Below are 14,434 nucleotides of genomic sequence, written 5' to 3'. Positions count from 1 at the left end.
AAAATCCTTGCTACAAGACTAGCAATCTCATGTGCCAGTTTTCTGGGATGGAAATTATCTGCTCCTCCTGATTTGAGTGCATTAAACTCTGTTTTTCTTTCTCCTCAGAGGTGGTAGTTTCCACCTCTATATGCTTATTTCCAACAGCCATTCTGCCTTCATGCCCATGTTCCATATTCCTCTCCTTGTTGAAAACAGAGGCAAAGGGTTTACTTAGTTTTTGGGCCATACTTAGATTAACTTTAGTTTCCCCCTTCAGTACAGACCATATAGCACACCAACCTCATCCTTCCTTATTTTGGTTTTGTTTCTATAACTAAAACCTCTTATTTATTTTAATTTCCTTGGCATGAGCTAATTCAGCTTGACTTTTAGCAATTCTCACTTCTTTTTTAACATTCTAACCTCCAAGATGTAGCTTTCTTTGATTATCAGTCCCCTTTTCCATTCCCTATAGGCTCTGTGATTACTCCTAATAACCTTTGTGAGGTTGTTATTCATCCAGCTGGGTCTGGAGCCTATTGCTACAAGTCTTTTCCCCTTGTTTGGGATGCAAAGTGCAGATAGTTTTTGTATAGTTGATTTATAGAAATTCCAAGCCTTCTCCATATTAAGTCCTTGAACTCTTTAGTCCGGTTGACTTCTTTAAGTCTTTGCTTTTTAAGTATTCTTATTAAAGTAAACAATTTATATTGATTGTTTGAAGTAGGATGAAAGTTTTTAAACAAATGACAAAAATGTGGGGCTGCTGAGGTCCCCAGGAAACTTTGAATTATCTAGATCTTTGTATATTATGTAAGCCTGTTTTTATCGAAGTAGTATTTTATAACATTTTAGCATATCTTTTACAATTTTAATACATTGTAGTACAATATAAAATTAGAATATAGCACAAAAAAAGTTCTATTCAAGACAAAGTAGTAAATTTATTTTTATTTAAAGTTATATTAGTTAAAGTTTATTTAAAGTTATATTTCTAAGACTTTGTGGTAGTTTAAACCTTAAAATTTTATTTTAAAATATAATTTTGTTTGGTGTTCATATTCTTTTTAACATACTCAATCTTTACAGAAACATTGCTATTCAGCTTCCAAATTTTAGGAGAGAGGAGAGAAACTTTATAAGAAGTATTTTATTTTTTGTTTATGGTAAAGCCAAAATTTTCAGGGTTCTTTTTATTCTCTTTTTTCTCACAAAAGACTGATTTTGAGCAGAATTTTATAACTAAATGTTAGAATCTTAAATTGATTTTGATAAACTTGTTTAATTAATAAAATGTTTTATAACTAAAAAAATCCAAGTTTTTAAAACTACATTAAAATATTCCATTTAATCTAGGGACAAATAATTCTGTCAGTGCAAACTGATTCGACAGTGAATTACTGTTTGGAATGTGGCCTCTTGATAGTTTAGGAATGTTGTCATGAGTTGCCATCAGCATCTATTGTAACCAATTTTGCTTATCTTTAAAAAATGTTCATATGCTTTTAATAAAAGTTTTCTGCTAACACCTTTAGGGCTGCCGTGTTTAGGAATGTGAAATCACATTGGCATTTACAAAGTTTCTACCACATTGTAAAGATGAATGATCTGATATTTCTAAATACAAGAGATCTGCTGACAATTGAAGGACTTCATGAAAGTCATTTGAAGCTACTGTAGTTAGAGTCAATGACCCAATAAACTATGAGAACACAGGGACTTTATTACAGTTTTAATGGGCCACATGGATTTGAAAAATTAGAGTAATCAAGGGTCATCAGAAATTAGACCAAAGAATTAGAAGAATTTGGCAAGCACACTGCATTCAAGTTTTTTTTTTCCCATTTAATGTGTTTCTGTTTTTTGATGGAAACATAGATATTGGGTCTGAGTCTCCTCTCTCTTAACCAGATTTTACTCCTGTCTTGCTGCATGGAGTTAGTGGAGTAAATGAATCAGGCCCATCAGTTTGTGTTTGGAGAGTTAAAAGTAATTGTTTTCTTTCTATTAGAAGGCTGTGATTTCATTTGTAAAAGTCTAGATGACTGCCACTGTGTAGATAGCAGGATACTTTTTTAAAAATTGTTTACGGGCTACGGTGAGCTGTAGCTCACGAAAGCTTATGCTCAAATAAATTTGTTAGTCTCTAAGGTGCCGCAAGTACTCCTTTTCTTTTTGCATAGTTCCCTATAACAGCAGTTTGTGCTTGGGATCCAAGCCAAGTAAGGTGCATGTTTGTAGATTAGTGTGACAGCGAATGTTTCCTTGTTGTCTAGTACTATAGAGTTTCTGTGGTCTGACAGTTTTGCGAGATTTCTGAGGTGGTCAAAAAATGGGACGAACTTTTTGTGGAAAATTTGCCCAAAAAATTGTCCCTGTTCTTAAATGAAATGTTTTGAGTTTTGTTGGCGTGCTCTGATGACTTGTACATAAACTGTGAAACTGGAACTTAGACAAAATTGACACTCTTAGACTGGATACATTTTAAAAAATATTTTGTACAAAACACATTTTAAAGTGAAATTTCAAATTAAAAACTTATCCACTTAGAACGTTCATGGTGCTAATTTTGTGATGTACAATTTTTTACTGCTTTTCATTTTAAAGTATAAAATACCCCTTTATGCAACTCCAAATATTATTACATTATTAAACTGTTAATTTCTCATTTTATTGTTTTTCTTTACACACAGCATTGTGATAATTCTGCATAGTATTTTACATGAATTAGGCAATTCAGTTATGCGGACATAAAATGACCTAAGATAATGTTTTTGCCTCTTTATACGAGCTCTACAGTAGAGCTTGTTGGGAATTTTCTAAAAAGGTTCTTTTTTTTTTTTTTATGACAATTCATCAAACATGAAATGATTTGGGAGTAAAGTTCAATTCTGACTAATTTCCTATTCCAAAAAAAATTTGAATTATTTTTTTTGAAATGGTCAATATGTCTCATTTTTACATTTTTGAATCTGTTTTTCTGGTTGAAACAACTTTCTGTTTAGAAATTTATATATAATTTCTAAGTTCAAGTTAAAAAAAGGTTGAAATGTTTCAAAATTATTGAAATAAAACAATTTGTTTGACCCAATCCCAATTTTGTTTTCATGAAAAATTTTGAGATTTTGACTCTTCATCCTAATTTGGAATGGGAAAAATGTTTAAAATCTCAAATTCTCTTGGGATGGGAAAACTGTTTCCTGACCAGCTCTAGTCTACATTTTGTGAATAGATGCATACGTTCTGTATAGTTTAAGTAGGCCTGTAAAACTTTTTCATGACACCTTTTTGTGGAAGAATTAATCGTATTAAGCCAGTTTATGTTGCATTTTCATCTGGTGGGAAAATATTTTCTTATGCTTGCCTCTTGCAGATGTCCTATGATTCTATAGAGACTAACAAATTTATTAGAGCATAAGCTTTCGTGAGCTACAGCTCACTTCATCGGATGCTGTAGCTCACGAAAGCTTATGCTCTAATAAATTTGTTAGTCTCCAAGGTGCCACAAGTACTCCTTTTCTTTTTGCGAATACAGACTAACACGGCTGCTACTCTGAAACCTATGATTCTAGTTTCTCTTTCATTATAATTTAACAGTATGTCTCTGCAAGAAAGTCACACTGCTGTGGGGTATTGCCTCTGACTCTGATCTTAATATAAAGAAAGATTAATATTGAAAAACTTTGAATGTCAGTCATTCTGGGCCTTACGTTCTTGACTTTTATATCTGTAATATTCTTGAGACTTTGCTGTCTAGTTTGATATTTTCTGGAAAGAGTTTTTATTTTCTGTTGGAATCTCAGATCCTATACCAGTTGCACTTGAAATGAAGGCAGATTGAAGAGCACTTCTTTTTCAAGAATACATTTCAAAGAAGAATCTCTCTTCAGAGAGAAAACACTTGAACATGGAATGAGACATGAAGGAACAAATGGTTAATAAAAGAACCTTTGCCTTTGATCATGTGCTGTGCCGAACCTAATAATAATGACTAAGGAAAATTAAGAGGTAAATCACTGGGGAGGATCTGGTAGCATACAAGATCTAAAGGACCAGCAGTAATATCTATTAGGAAAAACAAGTTTCAATACATTATACTAGAAAAATGTGAACTTCTGTTATCTAAATTTCCTGAGTACTTAGGAAAATCTGACACAGAAAGATAGTTAATATTATACTGATACTTCATAATCTAATAGCTCTGATTTACCAGGAAGCTGATCGGATCTATTTGTTTTTCAGTTGTTCCCTGAAACTGTCTTGTGTAAGGCTCCCAGTAGTTAAAATTTGGTGTCCTGTTTCATCTCTCTTAATTCTATTGAGTGATCATGCATTTGCTAAAGATCAATTTCTACTACTAAAGAAGGTGATAATTGATCAATCTTGAAATAAGAAAAATATTACCTCAAAAATATAGGTTTTTTTGGTAATGGCAGGTTTTATGTTAACACTCTTATTTCTGTTCTATTTAATTTGCTCCAGACTTCTTCTACAGGAGTGTGTATAGTGTTAGTCAGCCCTTGGCAAAGCATCCAGTTTGTCATTAGTTTGAAGATTTATCCCACTTGCCTTTAGTGCTCACTACAAATCGGAGTCTGGGTATTTGGCTACTGCCCTGCTGTTCCATGACCTGATTACAAAGCAGTTACACTCTGCAGTGTTGATGGGATTTAACTGTTTTTAGGGTTGTTCTGTTGCTTGGGGTATATCTCAACTAAGGAGACACTGATTATAGCTATGTCTTCTCTCAACATAGCTATGTCTACATGGGGGTTAGGTTGGCATAGCTATATCATTTAGGTTGTGTTTTATTCACACCCCTGACCAACGTAGCTATATTGACTTCACTTTTAAGTGTAGACTTGGCTGGGGATAAGGTCATGAATTTGTCACAAATGCTGTCAGGCTTCATCCACACTGTAGTTGTCACTGTAATGTAACAGGGTTAGAGGACAACAGTGTTGTGATCTTGACAATTAATAACCAAATTGGTTATTCAGTTTTGACTGACTCTGTAAAGAGTCATTATTAGTATCTTGTAGATATGAATGGAGAGAAATTAAAGTGCTCTAAAGTGTAGAAATTATTCTCTTTCCTCCAGGGCTGTGTTGGGCAGGAGCTGGAGAGCCTGGTTAGGGGATCTATACATTGTATACTATGGAGCCCAGCTCTGCAGTACTTCCCTTTGTATAGCTGTACAGCAGAGTTTGGTGTGTGGACCTGGTGAAATTGCAGATCCACAGGCCATCTTTCCCCTAGTGGTGTGGGCACAAGTGGCCATTGAGTGTCATTTGGGTAAAGAAATTCCTACTCCAGCACACAGCCCAGGTACTGTGCAGCACATCTTTATCACTTTGAGTTGTCCATCTGAAGATCCAGGAAGACAACACAGCCTTGGTTTTACTAAGGTCATATTCAGAAGGGCTTCTATGCAAGCATAAGGGCCAGAAACTTTCTTTTCCTCCCAACCTAATACTTGTCAATGTGGATAACACTCTGTACGTGTGCATGCGCACAAGCTGAAATCTTCTAATAGCAGTGTCCTTTGGGACCGTACTTGTGTCTTTTTGTGCTCCACTGTGAGGGTATAAAGGGCAGAGCAGCTGTGCCTCACCCTCAGTTCCCTCTTACTGCCCATGGCAATGAGATGAAACCTGCACTGTGTCTGACCTGCCTCTGAGTTTCGAGTTTCAGAATTCAAACTTTTTTGAAGAAACAACTTTCACTTCTTACTGTAATTTTTCTCATTGAATATTTTAATTGGATGTTCCAAAAAAGAGAGAGAAAAAAAGATACAGGGGGAGACCTCTTTGTACATCCTCCTGTACAGAGAGGTGAGGTGTTTCATGCCAACTTTTAGCAATGGCGAGGACACTAAACTTACAGGGTTTAAACCTTGTCTTTCCTGTGACAGTCTGCCCTCAATTTATGGGCAAAGCAGATGTCGCATCTGCCTCAGGGAAGGATGCATCTCTGTCAAATGCTCCTTCTGCCACTCCTTCTCCTGCACCCGAAAATCAAGAGAGGTGATGCTCAAGCTATACCTTTGGGAGCAATCCGTGAAGATTGCATCTGGTCCCAGAGAGGATTATCTTCAACTCTGGTTTGGAAGATGCCTGTCTTCAGCAGGTGATCTGGTAACCATGCAACAAACAACATCTCTGGATTGCAGTGGGGAAAAGAAATCTAAAAGGGTGCCAAGCTCTCCAGTGCACTGTACCTTTTTTTTTAAAGTTGTCTGGGATTCTGAAAAGTCCAGGCAACAAGAAAGGATGTTTTCCTTCGAGGCATGCACCTATTCAGTACCTGAACAGATAAGGCACTTTGTTCCCTGAAGGATTCCAAGGAGATGCTGAAGTCCTTGGGTATTTATGCTCCTATGTTGTACCATAGTTGCTTTTAGGACTAGCCCAGTCAAAAACAGAGAGCACTATCTTATTCCCCCATTCGCCAGTTGGAATATGTGCCCAGGAAGCAACCCTGCAATCCTCTCCTTCTCCTCCCCCTCCTCCATCACACAGCCGCTCTCTCCCAGAGGTATCGGGTTTGATGAGATAGTCGAGAGTTATGCCAAAACTATCCTAGAGACAACCTTTGGAAACTGCCTCTCCCTCTTCTGTGCGGGTGGTGAAATCTTACAGCCAACAAATGAGTGCTGGTCATTGCCACCCAGAGCTACCTCATCCAATTCCCTTCCCTGCCATCCTTCAGGGACCCTTCTCACAAGAGCTTAAGAAATAGCCTTGTTGTTGTTTCTAGCTAGGAGCCATAGAAAAGGTTCTGCATGAGGACGGGGAGGAGGCTTCTTCCTCATTTGAAGAAAAGTGTATGTATGTGGGGGTGGGAGAGTTGGGTCCTATCATAGATCTGAGGAGACTGAATAAATATGTATTTAGGATGCTAATGCTTGCATCCATTATTCCATACTTCAGACTCTAGGCTGGCTTGTGACTCTTGACTTATAGGGTATGTACATTGCCCTCCACCCGTCCAACAGGAAGCACCTGAAATTTATGGTGGGGCAAACCATTACCAACATATAGTACTTCCCTTTGGGTTCTCCAGAGCACTGAGTATCTTTGTGAAATGCCTTGTCATACCTAAGGAAAAGGGCTTCCATTTATATCCATATCTAGACAACTGGCTGATTAGAGGCAGATCACCTCAAGAAACACTAAAAAGCCTCAGCTGTGCCCACCGTCTGTTCTCCTGGCCAGGCTGCCGATGAACCTGTGAGAAATTGTCACGCATCCCATCATATATGATAGTTCATTGGGGCCAGGATAGATTCTTCAAGACAGTGAGTGCATACTTACCATAAAACAGATTCCTCTTCCCTCAGTTGTAACTAAACATAGTGCTGTCACACCTAGCTCTGACAGTATGGACTTTGCTCACATCATTACGCAGCATGTCTGTGTGTAGGTATGTGTACTTGCCAGACTTCACAGGAGGCTCCTACAACTGCCTCAGATCAGTCTACTCAGAGCATCAGATGAGCAAAACAGATTTAATTCCATCTCGTGTTCTTGCAGTGCTGACCTTGTAGCTGCATCCTGGCAATCTTAAAAAGGGATACTATACTGTCTCCATCTAGGATATTAATCCCAGATGCAGTTGGGAGCTGCATCTGGGAGCCCAGCTGGACTGTCTGCAGGTACAAGGGACATGAACATCTTGGAACTCAAAGCCATCAGAGTGGCATGCATGGCATTCCTCCTGATCCTATAATACTCTGTAGTACAGATATTGCTAGACAGACGGGACGACAGTGGTCATCCTATGGAAACCATCAAGGGGGTGCTTGCTTTTCCCCTCAGTTCCGCAGGGAAGCAATCAAGCTATGGAAATGGTGCATAACTCTGATAACCCGACGCCTCCAGGAGCCAGAAACAACTCGATGGATTTCCTAAGTAGACAATATGTCAGCAACCACAAGTGTCGCTGCTGAAATCCATCACTGAATCAATATTCCATCAACAGGGGAATCTGGGAGTAGGGAACCATGCCAAGTGCCCAAACTTCTGGAGGAGGCATGAACTCAGGATCCTTGCCAGATGCTTTCTTCTGCAATGAAATCAGGGTATCCATTATGCCTCTCCTCTGATCTCACTGATCCCCAGGGTGTTTGCCAAGGTCTGAGGCAATTAGGCTAAGCTCATCCTCATAACTCCTACTGGTAAAAGCAGTTTTGGCAGGCTGACCTGCTCCACCTGTCCACACAACTCCCAAATAGGCTCTTAGACCATCCGGATCTGTTGTTGCAAGAACAGGGACAGATATTCCATCCAGATCTGAAGTTGCTGCAACCAATAGCTCAGATGCTTGTTGGCTGAGCATCATGGAAAGGGACTGCTCCTCACAAGTTTAGGAGTCCCGTCCTGGCACAAATCAGGGATCTATCCTCAAGAAAGACATACTCCTCCAAATGGAAATATTCTTGATTATGGTCAGCCTAAAATGGACTAGACCCAGTCCAAGCACTTGTAATAAAGATTTTGGAATAGTTGTTGCAGCTAAAGCATTCTGGACTCTTATTTAGCTCAATCAGTGTTCACCTGGTAGCAATATCCACTGAGGTAGTCACTCTTTGATCTTCTCTCATACAATGATAGCCAAATTCCTTAAGGGCCTGATTCCTGCTTACCTGCTCTGTAGAGAGCCTACTTCAACATGGGACCTCCACATTGTCCTTCTGAAGCTGATGGAGTTCCCGTTTTGAGGTCCTCTGTAAGTGCTCCATTCACTATCTTATTTTAAGAATGGTCTTTCTGGTGGCCATCACCTTGGCTGGAAGAGTGAGAAAGATTCAGGCATTAATGGCCAGAATTCCAATATACTTAGTACCACTTTTATCCTTATGGAACAAAGACCTCAAACAAAATTCATACCCAAGGGGGTTCCTGAATTCCACCTAAACCAATCAGTGGGTTTTCCCAAATTACATTCTACACAAAGGAAGAAGAAGCTGCATACTCTGGACATATTAGAGCTCTTATATCTAAACAGGACCAAATCTTGCAGATGTTCCCACATCTACTTGTGGCTGTAGCCAGCTGTTTCAAAGGCCAAGCTTATTTAATTGCAAATATTATCAAACTGTAATTCATTTATCTCACTATGCTACCAGCTGGCTGATATACCTCTTGCACAAGCTTTTAAGGCTCACTTCATCAGAGCCCAAGGAGCATCCTTGGCCTGTTATTGAAACATGCCGATATCCAAAATCTGCAAGGTTGTTATTTGGAGCAATCTGCTAATGTTTCTAAAGCATTATGCATGTGACTTAGCTGCTAGATCAGATGCCAGACCTGGGAGAGCAATATTCCAGTCTCTGTTGGAGTGAAGCAGCCGATACTCCTCATTCCCACCGTCCTGAAGAGCATGCTGCTTGCCAGTCACCTCCAGTGGGATCCACACTGACACATACTCAAAGAACAGTTAGTTACCCTATAGTAACTGTGGTTCTTCAAGCTATTGTAGTCAGTGTGGATTCCACAGCCCATGCTCTCTCATATCTTTCAAAGTCCTTAGGTAACACAGGCTTTGAATAGCAAGAGAACTGAGGGAGGGTCATGGTGGCTCTGCCTTTTATGCTCTTGTATAGGAGCACGAGGAGGTGTAGGGTGCGTGTGTGGTGCTGATGGGTATAGTTATTCAGAATATTCTGATAGTGCACACATGAGGCACACCTACAGTGGAACCCACACTGACGACAACATCTTGAAGAACCACATTTACTGTATGGTAAGTAACAATTCTTTACATCGGAAAACTGATCTGCAATACTCCAGATGTGGCCTCACCAGTGCTGAATAGAGGGGAATAATCATTTCCCTCGATCAGCTGGCAATGCTCCTACTAATGCAGCCCAATATGCCGTTAGCCTTCTTGCAAGAAGGACACACTGTTGACTCATATCTAGCTTCTCATCCACTGTAATCCCCAGGTCCTTTTCTGCAGAAGGTTAGCCAGTTGATCCCCAGCCTGTAGCAATGCATGGGATTCTTCCTTCCGAAGTGCAGGACTCTGCACTTGTCCTTGTTGAACCTCATCAGATTTCTTTGAGCTCAATCCTCCAATTTGTCTAGGTCACTCTGGACCCTATTCTTATCCTCCTGTGTATCTACATCTACCCCCAGCTTAGTGTCATCCGTGAACTTGCTGAAGGTGCAATCCATCCCGTTATCCAGATCATTAATGAAGATGTTGAACAAAACTGGCCCCAAAGCAGACCCCTGGGGCACTCTGCTTGATACCGGCTGCCAACTAGACATCGACCATTGATCACTACCCGTTGAGCCCAACGATCTAACCAGCTTTCTATCCACCTTATCATCCATTCATCCAATCCATCTTTTTTTAACTTGCTGACAAGACTACTGTGGGAAATCGTATCAAAAGCTTTGCTAAGTCCACTGTTTTCCCCATAGCACAGAGCCAGTTATCTGATCATAGAATGCAATCAGGTTGGTCAGGCATGACTTGCCCTTCGTGAATCCATGTTGACTGTTCCTGATCACCTTCCTTACCTCCAAGTGCTTCAAAATAGATTCCTTTAGGACCGATCCATGATTTTTCTGAGGTGAGGCTGACCAACTTCTGTTAGTTGAAGAAAGCCTCGTCTACCTCATCCTCTGCTCTGGTGGGCTATAGAAGATGCCCATTATGACATCACCCTTGTTGCTCTTGTCTCTAAATTGCTACAGGCTTTTCTCTAGTTTCATACTGTGGCACTTATAGAGCTTCTAAACTGTGTTTCCTCCAGCCTGTGACTTCCCATTATGGCTGCCACATCTCTTACCCCATTCCTCCTTCCTGGTTCTGCCTAATCTGATTGCAGTTCTCCAATGTCCTGTCCTGTGTACGTGAATACCAATTAAAGTTGTAGGCTAGGAATAGTAATCAGTGTTAAGCATTATTTAGGGGTGAAGCTGTTCTCTGTAGGGAAAAGTCACTGCTGTATTATGACATTTCCGTTACTGTGCTATTTTCAAGAATTATTACAGATCACAGAAGGCCAGTGGTAGAACTAATTTTGTGAGTAAATATATTAAAATAGACTAAATAGAGCAAAGTAAACTGCCATACCGATTGCCTCAAAACAACTTTTATTATGGATTTCAAAGGTCTAAAGCAAATTCAAACTATAAATTAGTCGGTGGTGGTGTAAAGGGCACATCTGTTTAGATTGCACAATAAAAGGTGAAACAATATTATTGTGAATTATGCTATTCACATCTGCTGTATCAAATTAAGTATTGTTTTTGTAGGAGTACAAACATATAATAATATTTCTCTGTTGCTTTTGAGTATCTGCAGTGAATCAAATACAAAGAACATCACCCTTAACTCTCTCCAGGATTAACACTTTTCTTATTGTTTCTTAATGTTTAAATGTATTCTCTGAAAATTCTACAAGGATACTTTACTTTAATCTTTTCACACTAGCATGATTTTAACATTGCAAGCAAGTGTTAAGTGTTCAGAGTATATTGTGGAAGTATAACACAACTAGCTATTGAATTTTAAATCAATATAGGTTTTAAATATTTTTCAGTATGGACTGTGTTAAATAAATGATTCAAATGGTTCTGCGATTTACATTTCCTGTTGTAAAGCAAATATGTTAAGAATGTTGGAAAGTTTTTGTGCTATGAAATACTTTGCAATCTTTCAGCATCTTGCTTCTGAAAGTAAAGTGCACTTTATAGAAATTAAAAAATTAAGCCCCTTAATCCCTTGCAATAGGAAAATATTATCACATTTTACAACTAGGGAAGTAGAAGCAGAGATGAGTTAAGGTTGGGATTTTCAAAGGGACCTAAAAGAGGTCAGTGCTCAATATCCATAGAAATTCAATTTTACTTCTTTTAGGTCCCTTTGAAAATTGCAGCCTTAATCTAATTGATGTATCCAAAGAAGTAAGATAGTAGCAGATCCAGGAAAGTCTCTTTGATCTGAGTCCTGTGCATAAACTGAGAGATGATCCTTTTTTCAACTGCAAGATGATGGCAATGCTGTCTTCTCAAGTATGAGGAGGGTGTTAATCGGAGACACTGACTATGTACACTGTATGGCTAACTCCAGAATGGTCCTAGCTGTTGTCAAGTAAGTTGCCTAAACAGAAGAGTTTTTAATCTATGAATCATTTAAATCATTGGTGAAGAAAGAAAACAATGGACTCTCCAATTGAGACGTTTTTCAGTTGTACAAAATGCTTGGGGAATGGAATTTCTCTGATGATTAAGATGCTTGTGGAGTGTAGTAATATGACCAAGCAAAAATAATTTTTAGGATTGAAAGTAAGCCATGGATATAGCTATATTATTAAACTACTCCTATTTCATTTTCATTATTCCTACATCTAAGAAATACATATCTGCTTCCTAAGGAGTCTCTAATCTCACTATGGTATACAAGAAAGTGAAATAAGAGTTCTGGCAAGGAAGACTGGAGTGCATTAGTAATTTATGCCCTGGATAAAACAAAAATGCCATTTAATTCAAATCCAGTAAACTTTTGAGCTACAAATTTTTATAAAGAATTTTATATTCCATAAACATTTTAATATCATTGACAAATTTTGAAATCGGCTCTTGATTATATGAGGGTCTCTATTGTATTGTATTTTATTTTAATAAAATAGATCTACTCGCAAGCTTCATTCAGACCACTGTATTTGTCGTCTTGATTTATACTATAATATTTACACGTTGGTAAATTGTTGATGGGAGAAACTTTCATGCTGTGATTTTTGTCTCTACAGGCTCAGAAGGTTGGGGAAAATAATTCAGAGGTTTCCTCAGAAGATTGGGATGACACTCCCTTTCCGCAGGGAATAGAGTTGGTAAGTTCATACTAACCTTCTGTATTTTATAAATTTCTTAGAGCTGGAGCCTGAAAATGTAGTTCCCTGGGCACATTCATCTAGCCTGACATGGTATTGAACAAGATCATGTTAGTGGGATGTAGATAATGTCTTTGAGGTTAGTTTTCGGCTAGCAGAAGATACAGGAAAAAATTATCCTCTCCATTCACAGATGTAACTGAAATGTAAGAAGTAGAAAAATGATTTCTAAATATGGTTGCTTGAAAGTTAAAAACATTTCTTTTAAAAAATAGTTTGAAAATTGTAAGGAGAAAGTCAGTCCTTTTTTGTAAAATGAACGTGTGTTTAATACGCTGAAGAAAATATGAATAAATTTAATTTTCATCTTTAACCATTGCAGAACATTGTTGTTTTTATGTATGAAAAGAGATTCATTGAGTAATGAAAATTCAAATTTAGGATGTACAATGTAACTGTGCGGGGGGCCTTATTATCAAATTATTACTAAAATGTAACATATGTAACAAAAAGTATTAGCAAGATATTTTTATGACTGCATTTCTATGGTGGGTGAACAAACATGGCATGCAGGTATCCAGTATAACTGCATGACTTGTCTTGTGATAGTGCTTACCAGTACAAACTTTTTTTACACTTTAATATCTACTTCTGATAGAAGTGATATATTAATTTAAAATTTCAGTACATACATGCAATTGAAATCCAGAGTTAAACATACTATGTTGCTTTAGGAGCTACAGATAGAAATTAAGCAAGTATTTGTGTGTTTTTTTGGGGGCAGAAGGAACAGGGAGATAGAGAGTTAGATTACTTGATAAAAGTATCATGATTTTGTTGGAGATAGAGCATACACTTAAAGCAAGTTATCCATGGAATTTTATTGTGGAATGGAAAAGAGAATTTTTTGCGGTCATGATGGTATGAAACATTGGTATCTATTCAATAACATTTAAGGCTGATGCACTATAAAGTGCTTAAGGCAGTTTAATAGATGAACTATAGCTTGAGATAAAATAATGGATATATTTGTCCAAGTGGTCTCTCTCCTTCCTCCCCTCCCTAGCTCTTCACTAGAATAAAAACTATATTATATCATGAGAACTTTTAGGAGAGTAAATTATAGGCTGAAATATGAGTTTTCTAACCAAATTTGAAATAGATATGAAAATGCTCAGTCATAGAAAAGCAAGATATCTTTCCATGTGTGCAAAAGTCTAAAATTAATGGTTTTATGCTGTTTTCATTGTGTTGAAAATTTCCTTAAAATAATCCAAATGACATTCTGTGAATTGATTGTTAGAGTAGCAGTATAATTGCTGTGTCTTCTCTGATTCTTGGACTACAGTCTCTTCTATTATTAGCACCACATGTCCCCCCCAAATCACTTTCTCTTAGTCTCTATGCATATCTCCTGGAATACCAATAGCAGACAGTTGCAGAAAAGTTGTCTTCTCTCTTTTCTTTCAACTCAGCATTAGTTATAAAATATCCATGAAGTAGTACTACATCTGCTTGGAATTTTGAACTGCTAACTTCATTAACATTGTGCTAACTCTGTTCTAGCCATTCACATGTTGAAAAATGTTAAGATTCCTACCT

The 14,434-nt window shown here is 37.9% G+C and overlaps 1 protein-coding gene across 3 annotated transcripts in view; it reads left to right on the top strand.

The window, feature by feature from the left end:
- SBF2 (SET binding factor 2) overlaps positions 1-14,434 on the top strand; it is a 527,933-nt gene that overhangs the window by 84,879 nt on the left and 428,620 nt on the right. For all 3 annotated transcript variants that reach the window (XM_043517429.1, XM_043517428.1, XM_043517427.1), the window contains exon 2: positions 12,752-12,832. In XM_043517429.1, the coding sequence (XP_043373364.1) occupies positions 12,752-12,832 (81 nt within the window). The remainder of the gene's footprint in view (positions 1-12,751; positions 12,833-14,434) is intronic.

This window comes from Dermochelys coriacea, chromosome 6 (assembly GCF_009764565.3).
Source record: "Dermochelys coriacea isolate rDerCor1 chromosome 6, rDerCor1.pri.v4, whole genome shotgun sequence".
In the NCBI taxonomy this organism is placed as follows: domain Eukaryota; kingdom Metazoa; phylum Chordata; order Testudines; family Dermochelyidae; genus Dermochelys; species Dermochelys coriacea.
This window is presented reverse-complemented; position numbering and strand designations above follow the sequence as displayed.